This window comes from Orcinus orca, chromosome 3 (assembly GCF_937001465.1).
Source record: "Orcinus orca chromosome 3, mOrcOrc1.1, whole genome shotgun sequence".
Lineage (NCBI taxonomy): Eukaryota > Metazoa > Chordata > Mammalia > Artiodactyla > Delphinidae > Orcinus > Orcinus orca.
The window spans coordinates 150,588,366-150,603,673 of NC_064561.1; the positions used below are offsets into that span (position 1 = coordinate 150,588,366).

General features: G+C 41.0%; 1 protein-coding gene across 3 annotated transcripts in view; it reads left to right on the top strand.

Annotated features, from left to right (window-relative positions):
* Nucleotides 1-6,588: 6,588 nt before the first annotated feature.
* The window catches only part of OXCT1 (3-oxoacid CoA-transferase 1), a 143,429-nt gene continuing 134,709 nt past the window's right edge, over nt 6,589-15,308 (top strand). Inside the window, exons 1-2 of one of the 3 annotated variants that reach the window (XM_049708189.1) lie at nt 6,589-6,793; nt 10,715-10,823. In XM_049708189.1, the coding sequence (XP_049564146.1) occupies nt 6,716-6,793; nt 10,715-10,823 (187 nt within the window). In that variant the 5' untranslated portion in view covers nt 6,589-6,715. Of the gene's footprint in view, nt 6,794-7,188; nt 7,209-10,714; nt 10,824-15,308 lie in introns of those variants that run through there. The other 2 variants (XM_004265961.4, XM_033421200.2) reach the window with 2 other exon arrangements.

The window sequence follows — 15,308 nt, forward strand, 5'->3', positions numbered from 1 at the left end:
GTGGAATTAGGGGTCTTTTTTTCTTTCCCCCTCTACATGTAACGGGAAATGTTCTTTTTATTCCCCCCCCCCAAATTTACACATTAGCTTGCTATTTGTTTTTCTGATTACTGACATTTCTATACCACATTTTCTTTATCTATTTATATGTGGATGGACATTAGGTTGCTTCCACATCTTGGCTATTGTGAATAATGCTGCAATGAACACAGGTGTAAAAATATCTCTTTGAGATACTGAAATGTATTTTAAATTCAATATATTTTAAACTCTCACACTAAAACTATATATATATAGTACTTTTAAGAGTTAATTAAAAGTTTTAAAATATTTAAACAATGAGAGAAAATACCTAAAGTCCTGCCCGCATCACATTTTTTTTTTCTCATTTTTTGGGTGGTCCTTTTCAGTTTTGAGCCTTATGCAAAAATATTTAACACATGACTGTGATCATTATATAGTACACATTGAATTCTGCCTTTTACAATTATCCGAAACACATACTTAAAGTTTTTACCTTTTAGTGGTGGCAGTGTTCCAGAAGGGGATGTGAGAGAATAGTCATGTCCCAGGTCTCGGGCCCCCTTGGGCTCGAGTTTGGGATGGGCCGCCAAGTGAGCATCCTTGGTTTCATGCAGGAAAGAACTCAAGAGTGAGCCATAGTAAAGTGAAAGGGAGTTTATTTAGAGAGATATACATTCGACAGACAGAATGTGGTCCATCTCAGAAGGTGAGAGGGGCCCTGAGGTGAGGGGGTGGTTAGTTTTTATGGGCTGGGTAATTTCAAATGCCAAGGAGTGGGGGAGTTATTCCAACTATTTTGGGGACGGGGAGGGGATTTCCATGAATTGGGCCACTGCCCACTTTTTAACCTCTAGGTTGGCCTCTGAACTGTCATGGTGTCTGTGGGCGTGTCATTTAGCATGCTAATATATTACAATAAGCGTATAAATGAGGCTCAAAGTCAATGGGAAGTTGAATCTTCCACCATCTTGGGCCTAGTTGGTTCTAACCAGTTTATGTCATATCCTCAATGGCTGTGGCATTCTTTTAATGGTTGTGTCCTGCCCCCTTCCTTCCTGTCTCAGTATAAGTCTTTTAAAATGTATTTAGTAATTCAATCAACCTGTGTTGTATTTTATACATATGCTGAGATATAGCAATCTATATTTTTTCTAAATTTACAGCAAATTTTCCTAACCCAGTTCAGGGACTACTTCATCTTTTTCCACTAATTAAAAAAACCATCTTTGCCATATATCATTCTGAGTTCTGCCTCCTAACTGCATGATCTTATAATCTTTAATATGTTAAAATCAGAGTTATACCACAATTGAGTGTATATGCTACTATGTTAGAATTGACAGAAAAGTTAAAATATAATTTAAAATTTAATTTCAAGATTCAATGTTTGTGGAACCCCTGAAGTACTTCTGAAACAGGAGGGAAGGGGGCGGGGCACAACCTTTCAAAGAATGACATAGTCGTAGGACATGACAAAAACTGGTTAGAACCAACTAGGTTCTGATGGCGGAAGATTGGACTTCCAGTGGACCTTGAGCCTCATTGTAATACATTAGCATCTAAATGACACACCCACCAGTGCCAAGACAGTTCAGAGACCAACTGTAAGAGGTTAAAAAGTGAGTGGTGGCCCAATTCCTGGAAATCCTCATCCCTCCCCCAAAATAGTTGGAATGATCTTCCCACTCATTAGCCTATGAAATTACCCAGCCCATAAAAACTAACCCACCCCATACTTTGGGGCCTCTCACCTTCTGAGATGGCCTACACTCCATCCGTGGAGTGTGTTTCTCTCTAAATAAATCCACTTCTTACCTATCGCTTTGTCTCTCACTGAATTCTTTCTGTGACAAGACATCAAGAACCTGAGCTTCATTAAGTCCTAAGACCAGGTGTGTGATCACAATTAAAAGCCCGTGGGTTCAAGTCCCAATCTGAGTTATATGGTTTCACTTCTGCAAAGCTCTTAAGGTATGATGGTTTAGAAAGATCTTGGCTATAATTGGATATTGAACTTTAACTTGTAGCCTACGAGGATTTCTCAAAGCGTTTTAGGAAAGCATATGAGAAGATCACATCTGTGTTTGAAATGATAATTTAAAAAGTGGTTACCTTTAGGGGAGAATAATACTTCATTTGGGAAGCAGCTGCAATAATCCAGGTGAGAGAAACTGAAATTGAAGTCCTGCACTAGGGCAGGATGAGTAAAATTGGGGAGGTGGGGTCAGATTCAAAGATATCCCATAAAGAAGGAGGCATAAGTAGTCTTTAACACCATAGAGTACAGGGTTTGAATCCTGTTTGATGTTTCCCAGTTTATGAAAATATAGAAAGTATCTGAGAAATATATACGTTTATAAGGTATAAACTTTTAACACCAGAGTAGTACAAACAGATACTGGTCCAGACATGACCTTTCATTTTGCAGTTCTGCAGCTCTCCTTAACTATTGACCAGAGGAGGCCACATGGCTAGGGAACAGCAGAGCTGAGATTTGAACACAGGCAGTCTAGCTACAGAGTCCACGTTCTTTACTACTCTGCTATCAATATTTGATTCTGAGTTGTGCGGACTCATCCTGTGAAAATCAAGAGGCAAATACAGTTTGGAATACTGTATAAAGGTGATATACAGGTGAGAGGAAAACCAAAAGAGATGATACGCTTCTATGCCAAGTTAAGAAGTGTGGACTTTGGATCTTAAAGGCAATGGGGAAAACCACTGAAATTTTTTAAGCAGAAGTGACATGATCAGACTTGAATGCATGCAAGATACCTCTGGTGTGTTTTGCTCTTTTGAGTTTCCTTTGCACTTTAACATAATTTTCACTTTCATTCCAGTAGTTGAGCCTTCTCCAACCATCGCATGCATTTAGTTGTTTACCATTTTTTCCTAAGAAAAAACTACACTTTAAGCAAAATTCATTTTTTATCCATTGAACAAATATTAGTACACATTAGTTAATTAAAAAACACTATTTCAAAGAATCTACAAAAATAAGAAGCTTACAAAAAAGGTAAACTAGGGAATAATGATTTGCATAAAACAATACTTGTATTTATAAATTTGTAAAATTTCAAATCTATGTCTTTCAAATCTACTAGAGGAAAATTGTCTGAATGGATTTGTTTTCCATATATTAAAGGATCATTGTATAAAATGAAGCACACACCCATATATATATATATATATATATATATATATAGTGTGTGTGTGTGGTACCTGGGCCTCTCACTGTTGTGGCCTCTCCCGTTGTGGAGCACAGGCTCCGGACGCGCAGGCTCAGCAGCCATGGCTCACGGGCCCAGCCACTCTGCGGCATGTGGGATCTTCCCGGACCGGGGCAGGAACCCGTGTCCCCTGCATCGGCAGGCGGACTGTCAACCACTGCCCTACCAGGGAAGCCCCATATATTTTTTTTAAGATTCAAATGACCTACTTAAAAACTACAATTACTAGCTAAACCAGTCAAACAACTGGTTTTGAAAACAAGTTTTAAAGCCCCTGATTATCAGTCTGAATACTCCAACTGTGATGGCAGAATGTCCTATCTTTCAGTAATTAGAAAGGATGTTACTGCATATTTTAGGAGAATTTAAATAAAAATCCCTCAAACAGAGAATAACAACTTACAGTCTAACCAACTCTGACACATTGTTTTCATTCATTTGATAGAAAGGGAGGGGAATATATATATATCACATAATATATCAATTACAGCATAAGCAAAAACTCTAAATTTCAGCATATCAGTTTTATAAAGCAGTTTAAGTTATGATGATTTAGCAGAACACAGGAAAGCAAGAAAATGTGTTCACGCTTACACCAAATTAAGGATGTTGACTTATGTTACTAATGTGTGCAACTTTAATTTTGTTTAACACTGTCTGCCAAAATAAACTTTAACCCCATAACTTAAAATATGTATGTACATAAGAGTTTATTGTGTACAGTTAATGCCACTGTTTTGGCTGCAATAAAATCGATCTTGAAATTTAAAAAATATGTTAAAATAATATATGCAATATAATATATATAATAACATAATACAAAATAAACTTTCCTATTGCCTGTCTAAAATCAGACTTTTTGTTTAAGGGCTTTGAATTCAATTCAATTCTCCCAAGTTTTTTTTTTTAAATCAATCAATCAATTAATTTTCTGCAACATCGGGTCTTAGTTGCAGTGTGCGGGTTCCAGAGCATGTGGGCTCTGTAGTTTGCAGCACACAGTCTCTCTGGTTGTGAGGTGCTGGCTCAGCAGTTGCGGCAGGTGGGCTTAGTTGCCCTGCGGTATGTGGGATCTTAGTTCCCCGAATCAGGGATCAAACCCGCGTCCTCTGCACTGTAAGATGGATTCTTAACCACTGGACCACCAGGGAAATTCCTCTCCCAAGTTTTAAGAATGTGGAAGTCAAACTCTACAATATTACTTGAGGAAAAGTTTCCAGAATATGATATATATCTGTCACAAACTGCCCCTAAAACAAAGGGGAGCTATTCTTACTAGTTCAGAAAAATTTGGATATTTTTGGGTTTTTTTACTTTTATTTTTAAATAGTTTTTATTGGAGTATAGTTAATTCACAATGTTGTGTTAGTTTCAGGTGTACAGCAAAGTGAATCAGTTGTACATATATTATACATATATCCATTCTTTTATAGAGTCTTTTCCCAAACAGGTCATTACAGAGTATCGAGTAGAGTTCCAGATGTTTTTAAAAAGTAGATTTTACAGAGATTAAAATTGAAATGGTTGTGGAACCAGAAGGAAAATCCGACAGAAAAACTTTTCTATAATTTGTTCAAGCTGAAGCTTCTCATATTTTATTTAAAAAGTACAAAATGGAGTCATAGAGTCACCAAAAAATAATAGTGTGTTTTGACCGTTGAGTAATGAGGCTGATTTTTTTCACGAGATTTAAGAGTCACATAGAGTACAAGACTAAAAATATGTGTCTTTTCCTCAGCCAGGAGCAACAGAGTGAGACCAGCCAAGAAGAGTGAGTCATATGACCACAGTTTGACACAGTTGCCAATGCTGTTTTCCATTTCATGTGTCCTCTGGAAGGGTGAAAGTGGAAAAGCAGACCCAGTTGTGAAGTTTAGCTTTTTCACATTCTGCCAGCTACCCTATGATGGCATTATATGTTGTATTAGGACTAGAAATGGGACTTTAGTTCTAATACCTAAATTTCCCCTCTATCCAAGTTCTTAAAATGTGTTGAAAATAGACAGCATTGTGAAGTTAATTTCTCCTTATGTCATTGGACAGTCTAACTTGGTATTTTGTTCTCTCAATGACTTTAATTAAAATTATACTAACACAACAATGTAAAGCAATTATACTCCAATAAAGATGTAAAAATATATATATATAGTATTCACAGGAAAAAAAGAAATTCGGAGTTAAAAAGAATACCATGAAAGGGCAGTGCTTTTATAGAAACAATTTAAACTGGACTGACTGTCCACCGTCTCAGTATACTTGCTAAGGAAGCTAAGGGCTCATTTAATTTTCGTGTTAGCTTTGCTTCAAAAACCAACAGCCACATTCCCAGGACATGGTCAACCCTTAATCAAATAAAATGTTTATTGATTTTCCACTTGGTCCTTCCACTCAGCTGCTAAGTACATAGACGGTTCTGAAGAAATCAGACTTTCATTGAATGTATGTGTCATATCAATGCACCACTGCCAACTTGAAGAAACTTAGAGTAACGCCTAAGATTTATTGAGTGTTTATAAATGGGGCCAGAAGCTTTCCATGAATTACCTCATGTAATCTTCAGGACAGTTCTGAGTATTATAAGCAACTTTAATTTGCAGATAAGGACACAGGCTTAGGAAAGTTATGAAACTTGTCTCAGGTCAGTCAAAGGGACACACAGCTGTATGTTTGCATCTGCTGAGTAATATCTGGGGTTTCTGGGACTCCAGTGCCAGAAAGATCCTGAAAAATGCAGACTTGGATGATAGGGATGGAAAAGAAGGTGTGCTAAATTCAGGTCCCAGAGGCTCAGTCCTAATCTTGCCTTCCTGACCAGGGACAATCTTGACCAGGCCTGTCTGATCACACTTCAAGGAATATGGCTCGTGGCAGGTTCTCAGAGCAAACTTAACTCTACACAAGCCAGGGACAGGTGTGGGGAGAGGGGACTGAGAAATGGAAGACGTGGGAACGCTGTCCAGACGGGGGAAAGAGAGGCGGTGGGCCTCCAGGCAGGTACCCCTTTGCAGCCCACACAGGCGCCAGACACTGACATGAAAAGGCAGCGAGCTCCGGGAGAGGCCCTCCTGCGCCGCCCGAACGCTAGGCCAAGGTTTATCCCCGACCTTGGTATATATAGACAGATACCCGCGATAGCTCAAAGCCGAGGAGCTGCGGCGGCAAAGGCGCGCAACACGACGGTCTGGAATACACCCGACGCGAGGAAGCATCCGAGCGCGGCCGGAACGGCACTTTACCCGCGATCCGCCCCGGCCGCCGGCCCCTCCCAGCATCTCTTCTCCGTCAGCCGGAGCCCGGCCCCGGAGGTCCCAGGACGTCACAGAAGCGCGTTCGAGCCTGCAGCCCGCCCCCTGCGCGCCTTCCTTTTCCTCCCGTTCGGTGACGCGGAGGCCCGGGCCGCGCCTGCTGACACACTCACACGCTTGCTTCGGCCCGGCCTGCGACTACCCCCCAGCCCAACCATGGCGGCACTCACACGCCTCTCCTCCCGCCTGCGGTTCTGCCCCTCCGCCCGCCGCCCCGGGGGCGCCTGGTCCAAGGTAAAAGTGCGGGTGAAGAGCAAGGCCGCGTGTCGAACGAGTGCGGACGAAACCCCGAGTGGTGCCAGCGTTTTCTCCTCTGCCCGTACCCACCCGCTCCAGTCCGGGAGCCGGCATCCAGGGCCCCGAGACGCGACGACGCCTTCCTTGCCTGGCCGCTCTGCTGCATGGCCTCCTTGGCTTGGTTCTGCACCTGCTTTCCCGATGGGGCGAAACGAGGCAAAGAAGCGCGCAGAGAGGCTGAGGGGCAGGAGGACGCCTGGCAGCGCCGCCGCGCCCTTCGGGGCTCCCTCGCGTCCTTCCCGGCACGCGTCTCCGCTTCCTTGGCAGCCTTCTGGGAAGGGGCTCTGGCGGCCTAAACGGGAAGAGGAGGGTTCGCTTGTTTAAAGGGGGCAAGGGGCGACGGCTGTAGCTGGTAGGTTTGCGCTCCGATTTGGGGATCTCGGGGCAGGGGCGCCTCTAGAGGCCCGGAACCCAGCGCTGGGCTAGCCAGGGGTCGGCTTGAGTTCACCGCCAAGGGAATGGGACGCTGCGCCCCACCTCCCGGATAGGGCTGCGCCGCACCTCTGCGGTGGGACGGGGAACCCGGACTGGAGCCCTTGCCTGGGCGTTTTTTACCTCCCCACGCGGAGGAGCCTGTAGAGGATAGGCGGTGGCTAGAGCGCGGGCTTTGGGCACCGGCGCCCCTTCTTCCAAGGCTCCTCCGGATTTCCGATTTCAAAGCCTTTTGCAAACCTTGTTCCGCCTTCACTGCAAACATGTTACGAGTGGTAGTATCTTGAGGCATTCGCGCCGCGATTGTTGGCTGATGTGTGGTCTTTTTTTGCCCCATGCTCTGTCCCCGCCTGTAAGCCCACGTCCCGGTGCGGTTCCTATTCCGAGTCCTCGGATAGGACCAGAGCTCTGAGTCTTGGAGGGTGGCTTACCTTGGCTACGTCCATCACCACGGGAGCCTTTTCCTTGGAAGAGACAAGGAAAAGTGATGTTTTTACTTAGCGTTTTGAATAATAGTTCCGAGCTTAAAAGCGTGCCTTGCACACTTGAGTACTCACAGGGAACTCCTGCCCCGTCCCATTGCTCTCCCTTCTTCCCCACGTCCACTCTCTGAGAGCGGTGAACGCAGAGGGGCCACCAAGCCCCGTAGGTAAGTGCTAGGATGATTTAGACCTGGACCGGTTTACTCATAAATGCTTCTTAGGAAGCATTTTGATAATTGCAGATAGCTTTGGATATGTAAAGCATTATTAAAAGGGAACTTGACCTTCAGTCAGATTGCTGTGGGCGCTGAAACTAATGCAAATCAGGACACAGCGATATCCTTGGGCCAAGGTCAATATCATTCCTTCTTTTGACAGTTACTTATTTACCTAAGTGTAACTTACTCATTTTCTTCAGTATATTGTTAAACTATTCCCGAAACCCAGCAAACCTCTTCTTAGATGGCCGAGCTACAAATTACGGGGTTTTCTGTATCTCATCTCTCCTTTCAGGTTTATCATAGGTCCAACTCCAGCTTCCCTGTGTTCCTTCGGTGCTTGGCACTTAGGGCTCTTACTGCTTATTTAGCCCTTAAATCCTTACCTCCTGCTTGCGTTAACTGTGACACTTGTGTACTTGTTTAACTTTTTGAATGTGTGTACATTGTCTTCATAACCAGATGAAATTTGCAGAGACCATATTGTATGCCGTATTCTCTGTCTCTCTCAACATTATACCCTGCATAGAATAGACATTCAACACGTTTCATAGGTGGATGAGAGAACGCTGTGGGAAACTTATGTGGTAACCTTGAGAATTTTTCTGCTAAACATACCCAACAGGTAAAATGAGATAGGTTTTTTTCTTTTTTATTTATGATAAACATGTCTTTCAAACTTGAGTTTGCATCAGAATTACCTGGAGGCTTTATTAAATAGATTGCTGTGTTCATCCCCAGAATTTCTGATTTAGTAAGTCCTGGCTGGAGCCCCGTACTCTGCATTAGTAAGTTCCCAGTTGATAATGCTTCAGGTCTGAGGACTGCACTTTCAGAGCCATTGCCATTGACTTCGACTAAAATAGACTGTTGACTTAAAAAATATATATATATGCACAATGTGAGAGTTGCGAGTTAAGTTTTATTTTGGGCAAAATGAGGACTGCAGCCCAGGAGACAGCATTTCAGATAACTCTGAAACTGCTCGGAGGAGTCCAGGGGAGGGGCCAGGATATTTAGAAGTTTTGCTACAAAGAGCAGGTAATTGGGAACGTCAAAAGATTGTTGTTAAATAAAGAAAACCAGATATCTCAAGTTAAGGAATTTAGCCCTTTTTTTCTCTGTATGGGAAGATGCAAGAGTCTGGGCCCACTGAAATCACTCCTTTGATATGCACCTATCTGGGGCCTGTATTTTTACATCCTGAGTTTCCTCAGGGCTCCCTGCAGGGAGTGGCGGCAATCTGATGGCTGCTAGATGGTAGGTATTCTTTTCAGCCCTGAGTTTTTTCAGGGCTCATCAGCTCACATTGGAGGGCTTGCAATCGCTGGTGACGGTGACATTCTTTGTTTACTAATATGGCAGGAAATATTCAATTTCTCAACCTACTTATTCAGACTATCAAACTTTTAATTTCTAAGATTAAAAATATGTTTTTGTGTGTATGTGTGTGTTAAGACAGAATCAAATAACTCCTTGCTACTTGAGGGTAGGGAAGAGGAGAAAGCTGTAACTCAAGCCCTTTCCTTTCTATCCCCGCCTCTACTTACTTCCCCCGTGTTTGGGCAGTATGCCAGTGTATACCAAGCTCCTCATCTGACCTTGACCAAGGTTGAAATTTAAAAGGACGAAGGTCATTTGGGCAACCTATACCTTTGCAGGTCTCATTTGACTTTCAGTATAGTTCTCTTAAATTTTCTTTTGTATTAATTGACACTTTTTATGAAAGGAGTTTTTGGAGGAAGAAAAGAATGACAGAGCTCGTTTTTGCTGCTAAAAGGACCCCCTCGGGTTCTCTGTCTGGGAGACTGATGGGCCGTGGATGTGAGTTTACAACCTCATGGATGTGAGTTTACAACCTCGTTGGGCTGGTTAAGGGACAGCATCTCAGGAGTCAGGTGTCATTCTCTCTACTCCCTCTCTTTTTAGGTTGACTATATAATGAGAATAAAGGAGAGAGGATGTTGAGTATGAGTGATTGATTACAACACAATCGACTTTATCATTTTTTCCTGTCCATATTGTAGACGAAGTGTAAAGAGGGAAACAGTTTAAAACTGACGGTGAATGCTCGCTAGATAGCCTGATTTGCAACAAATAGTACACTGGGGTAAGACTAACCATGCCTCTCTTGCAGATAACAGTTTGCTACTTTTCTCCAGCATCCATAAACTTCAGGCCCCTTAGGGGAATGAGTTTTTTGGTGTGCTGTTCTTTACTTGTCCTTTCAGGAGGCATTCTTTGACACCCAAGATTGGATCAGGGTCCAAATATGTAGTATTTGTAGTATTGAGAGCAACAGTTGTGTCTTAATCCTTGCTATCGACAGATTGAAATAAATAGTGCAGAACTTGGCACATAAATTTTGTCACAGTAAATATTTGTTGGTTGTGTTGCTATCAGAAATTGCTGCTTGATGACACCGATATTGTGAATTTGAGTCCCAGCGTACAGGTTATCTACTTTCTTTCACTCTTCCGAGGGGCCGCAAATGACACAGAGTTTTCCTTATATAATAAAAGATACAGATCATAAGGGGATTCTGGTGATAATCTGTGGATAGAGTATGTCCATCCTACTCCTAAGATGAACTACTTACAGCCCAACTCTTTCAAAGATGAGCTAGTGAAATTGTATAGATAAAACTTGAATACATCGCTATACATGGAAAGCGAACGCATGTTTCCAAATGTTTATTCACTTAAAAATGTTTTTTAATGTTTTAGGAATGTGTTTGCTACTTTTCAACCAGCACACGTCGCCATACCAAATTTTATATGGATCCAGTGGAAGCGGTAAAAGACGTCCCTGATGGTGCAACAGTACTGGTTGGTGGTGAGTAATAGTATTGTTTTTCTTTTTATGGTAACAGCCTTATGTTTTTAGCAAAGCAGGGAAATTACAATGGCAAAGTATGTAGATTAGAAATGCCAATTATTTTCCTGCTTAGTTAATAAATGCCAAATATTGGAAATACCAATTATTTTATTACTTATTTATTCATTATCTTATTTTTATTTATTAATTACATATTATCTATTTTTTATTAGTGCCCCCTTCCTGAAAGCTCAGCAAGGTTTAGCACTTTATGTTTTACCTTTTCTTTCCTTTTGTGTTTCTTTTTCTATTATTTTGAAAAGCTGACGCCTTAAATGGTGGCATCTTATTAGTAGTTTTGAAAAATCCGTAGATTCTTGGGAATTCATTGATCTCATCAGCCCACAGCTAGTCACTCTTTTTGTGTCTCCTCATTTTATGAGTTTGAGAGCACATATGCCTCTATCTGTTAGTGAGTCTCCCAAGGTCTTTGCTTCTCTTTGTTTAGAATATCTTTTAGCACCACTGTCTCACACTCATAATTGCTTTACAATGGTGTGTTAGTTTCTGCTTTATAACAAAGTGAATCAGTTATACATATACATATGTTCCCATATCTCTTGCCTCTTGTGTCTCCCTCCCTCCCACCCTCCCTATCCCACCCCTCTAGGTGGTCACAAACCACCTAGCTGATCTCCCTGTGTTATGCGGCTGCTTCCCACTAGCTTTCTGTTTTACATTTGGTAGTGTATATATTTCCATGCCACTCTCTCACTTTGTCACAGCTTACACTTCCCCCTACCCATATCCTCAAGTCCATTCTCTAGTAGGTCTGTGTCTTTATTCCTGTCTTACCCCTAGGTTCTTCATGACATTTTTTTTCTTAAATTCCATATATATGTGTTAGCATACGGTATCTGTCTTTCTCTTTCTGACTTACTTCACTCTGTATGACAGACTCTAGGTCCATCCACCTCACTACAAATAACTCAATTTCGTTTCTTTTTATGGCTGAGTAATATTCCATTGTATATATGTGGTACAGCTTCTTTATCCATTCATCCAATGATGGACACTTAGGTTGTTTCCATCTCCTGGCTATTGTAAATAGAGCTGCAATGAACATTTTGGTACATGACTCTTTTTGAATTATGGCTTTCTCAGGGTATATGCCCAGTAGTGGGATTGCTGGGTCATATGGTAGTTCTATTTGTAGTTTTTTAAGGAACCTCCATACTGTTCTCCATAGTGGCTGTACCAATTCACATTCCCACCAGCAGTGCAAGAGTGTTCCCTTTTCTCCACACCCTCTCCAGCATTTATTGTTTCTAGATTTTTTGATGATGGCCATTCTGACTGGTGTGAGATGATATCTCATTGTAGTTTTGATTTGCATTTCTCTAATGATTAATGATGTTGAGCATTCTTTCATGTGTTTGTTGCCAGTCTGTATATCTTCTTTGGAGAAATGTCTATTTAGGTCTTCTGCCCATTTTGTTTTTTTGTTACTGAGCTGCATGAGCTGCTTGTAAATTTTGGAAATTAATCCTTTGTCAGTTGCTTCATTTGCAAATATTTTCTCCCATTCTGAGGGTTGTCTTTTGGTCTTGTTTATGGTTCCCTTTGCTGTGCAAAAGCTTTGAAGTTTCATTAGGTCCCATTTGTTTATTTTTGTTTTTATTTCCATTTCTCTAGGAGGTGGGTCAAAAAGGATCTTGCTGTGATTTATGTCATAGAGTGTTCTGCCTATGTTTTCCTCTAAGAGTTTGATAGTTTCTGGCCTTACATTTAGGTCTTTAATCCATTTCGAGCTTATTTTTGTGTATGGTATTAGGGAGTGATCTAATCTCATACTTTTATATGTACCTGTCCAGTTTTCCCAACACCACTTACTGAAGAGGCTGTCCTTTCTCCACTGTACATTCCTGCCTCCTTTATCAAAGATAAGGTGACCATATGTGCGTGGGTGTATCTCTGGGCTTTCTCTCCTGTTCCATTGATCTGTCTTTCTGTTTTTGTGCCAGTACCATACTGTCTTGATTACTGTAGCTTTGTAGTATAGTCTGAAGTCAGGGAGCATGATTGCTCCAGCTCCGTTTTTCTTTCTCAAGATTGCTTTGGCTATTTGGAGTCTTTTGTGTTTCCATACGAATTGTGAAATTTTTTGTTGTAGTTCTGTGAAAAATGCCAGTGGTAGTTTGGTAGGGATTGCATTGAATCTGTAGATTGCTTTGGGTAGTAGAGACATTTTCACAATGTTGATTCTTCCAATCCAAGAACATGGTATATCTCGCCATCTATTTGTATCATCTTTAATTTCTTTCATCAGTGTCTTATAATTTTCTGCATACAGGTCTTTTGTCTCCGTAGGTGGGTTTATTCCTAGATTTTTTTTTTTTTTTTTTTTGTGGTACACGGGCCTCTCACCGTCGCGGCCCCTCCCATTGCAGAGCACAGGCTCCAGACGCACAGGGCCAACGGCCATGGCTCACGGGCCCAGCTGTTCCCTGGCATGCAGGATCCTCCCGGACAGGGGCACGAACCCGTGTCCCCTGCATCAGCAGGTGAACTCCCAACCACTGCGCCACCAGGGAAGCCCCTATTCCTAGATATTTTATTCTTTTTGTTGCAAGGGTAAATGGGAGTGTTTTCTTCATTTCACTTTCAGATTTTTCATCATTAGTGTATAGGAATGACAGAGATTTCTGTGCATTAATTTTGTATCCTGCTACTTTACCAAATTCACTGATTAGCTCTAGTAGTTTTCTGGTAGCATCTTTAGGATTCTCTATGTATAGTATCATGTCATCTGCAAACAGTGACAGCTTTACTTCTTCTTTTCCGATTTGGATTCCTTTTATTTCCTTTTCTTCTCTGATTGCTGTGGCTAAAACTTCCAAAACTGTGTTGAATAAGAGAGGTGAGAGTGGGCAACCTTGTCTTGTTCCTGATCTTAGTGGAAATGCTTTCAGTTTTTCACCATTGAGGATGATGTTGGCTGTAGGTTTGTCATATATGGCCTTTATTATGTTGAGGAAAGTTCCCTCTATGCCTACTTTCTGCAGGGTTTTTATCATAAATGGGTGTTAAATTTTGTCAAAAGTTTTCTCTGCATCTATTGAGATGACCATATGGTTTTTCTCCTTCAATTTGTTAATATAGTGTATCACGTTGATTGGTTTGCGTATATTGAAGAATCCTTGCATTCCTGGAATAAACCCCACTTGATCATGGTGTATGATCCTTTTAATGTGCTGTTGGATTCTGTTTGCTAGTATTTTGTTGAGGATTTTTGCATCTATGTTCATCCGTGATATTGGCCTGTAGTTTTCTTTCTTTGTGACGTCCTTGTCTGGTTTTGGTATCAGGGTGATGGTGGCCTCGTAGAATGAGTTTGGGAGTGTTCCTCCCTCTGCTATATTTTGGAAGAGTTTGAGAAGGATAGGTGTTAGCTCTTCTCTAAATGTTTGGTAGAATTCGCCTGTGAAGCCATCTGATCCTGGGCTTTTGTCTGTTGGAAGATTTTTACTCATAGTTTCAATTTCAGTGCTTGTGATTGGTCTGTTCATATTTTCTATTTCTTCCTGATTCAGTCTCGGAAGGTTATCCATTTCTAAGTATTTGTCCATTTCTTCCAGGTTGTCCATTTTATTGGCATAGAGTTGCTTGTAGTAATCTCTTATGATCCTTTGTATTTCTGCAGTGTCAATTGTTACTTCTCCTTTTTCATTTCAAATTCTATTGATTTGAGTCTTCTCCATTTTTTTCTAGATGAGTCTGGCTAATGGTTTATCAATTTTATTTATCTTTTCAAAGAACCAGCTTTTAGTTTTACTGATCTTTGCTATCGCTTCCTTCATTTCTTTTTCATTTATTTCTGATCTGATTTTTATTGTTTCTTTCCTTCTGCTAACTTTGGGGTTTATTTGTTCTTCTTTCTCTAATTGCTTTATGTGCAAGGTTAGGTTGTTTATTCAAGATGTTTGCTGTTTCTTAAGGTAGGATTGTATTGCTATAAACTTCCCTCTTAGAACTGCTTTTGCTGCATCCCATAGGTTGTGGGTCGTCGTGCGTTCATTGTCATTTGTTTCTTGGTTTTTTTTAATTTCCTTTTTGATTTCATCAGTGATCACTTTGTTATTAAGTAGTGTATTGTTTAGCCTCCATGTGTTTGTATTTTTTACAGATCTTTTCCTGTAATTGATATCTAGTCTCATAGCGTTGTGGTCAGAAAAGATACTTGATACAGTTTCAATTTTCTTAAATTTACCAAGGCTTGATTTGTGACCCAAGATATGATCTATCCTGGAGAATGTTCCATGAGCACTTGAGAAAAATGTGTATTCTGTTGTTTTTGGATGGAATGTCCTATATATATCAAGTAAGTCCATCTTGTTTAATGTATCATTTAAAGCTTATGTTTCCTTATTTATTTTCATTTTGGATGATCTGTCCATTGGTGAAAGTGGGGTGTTAAAGTCCCCTACTATGATTGTGTTACTG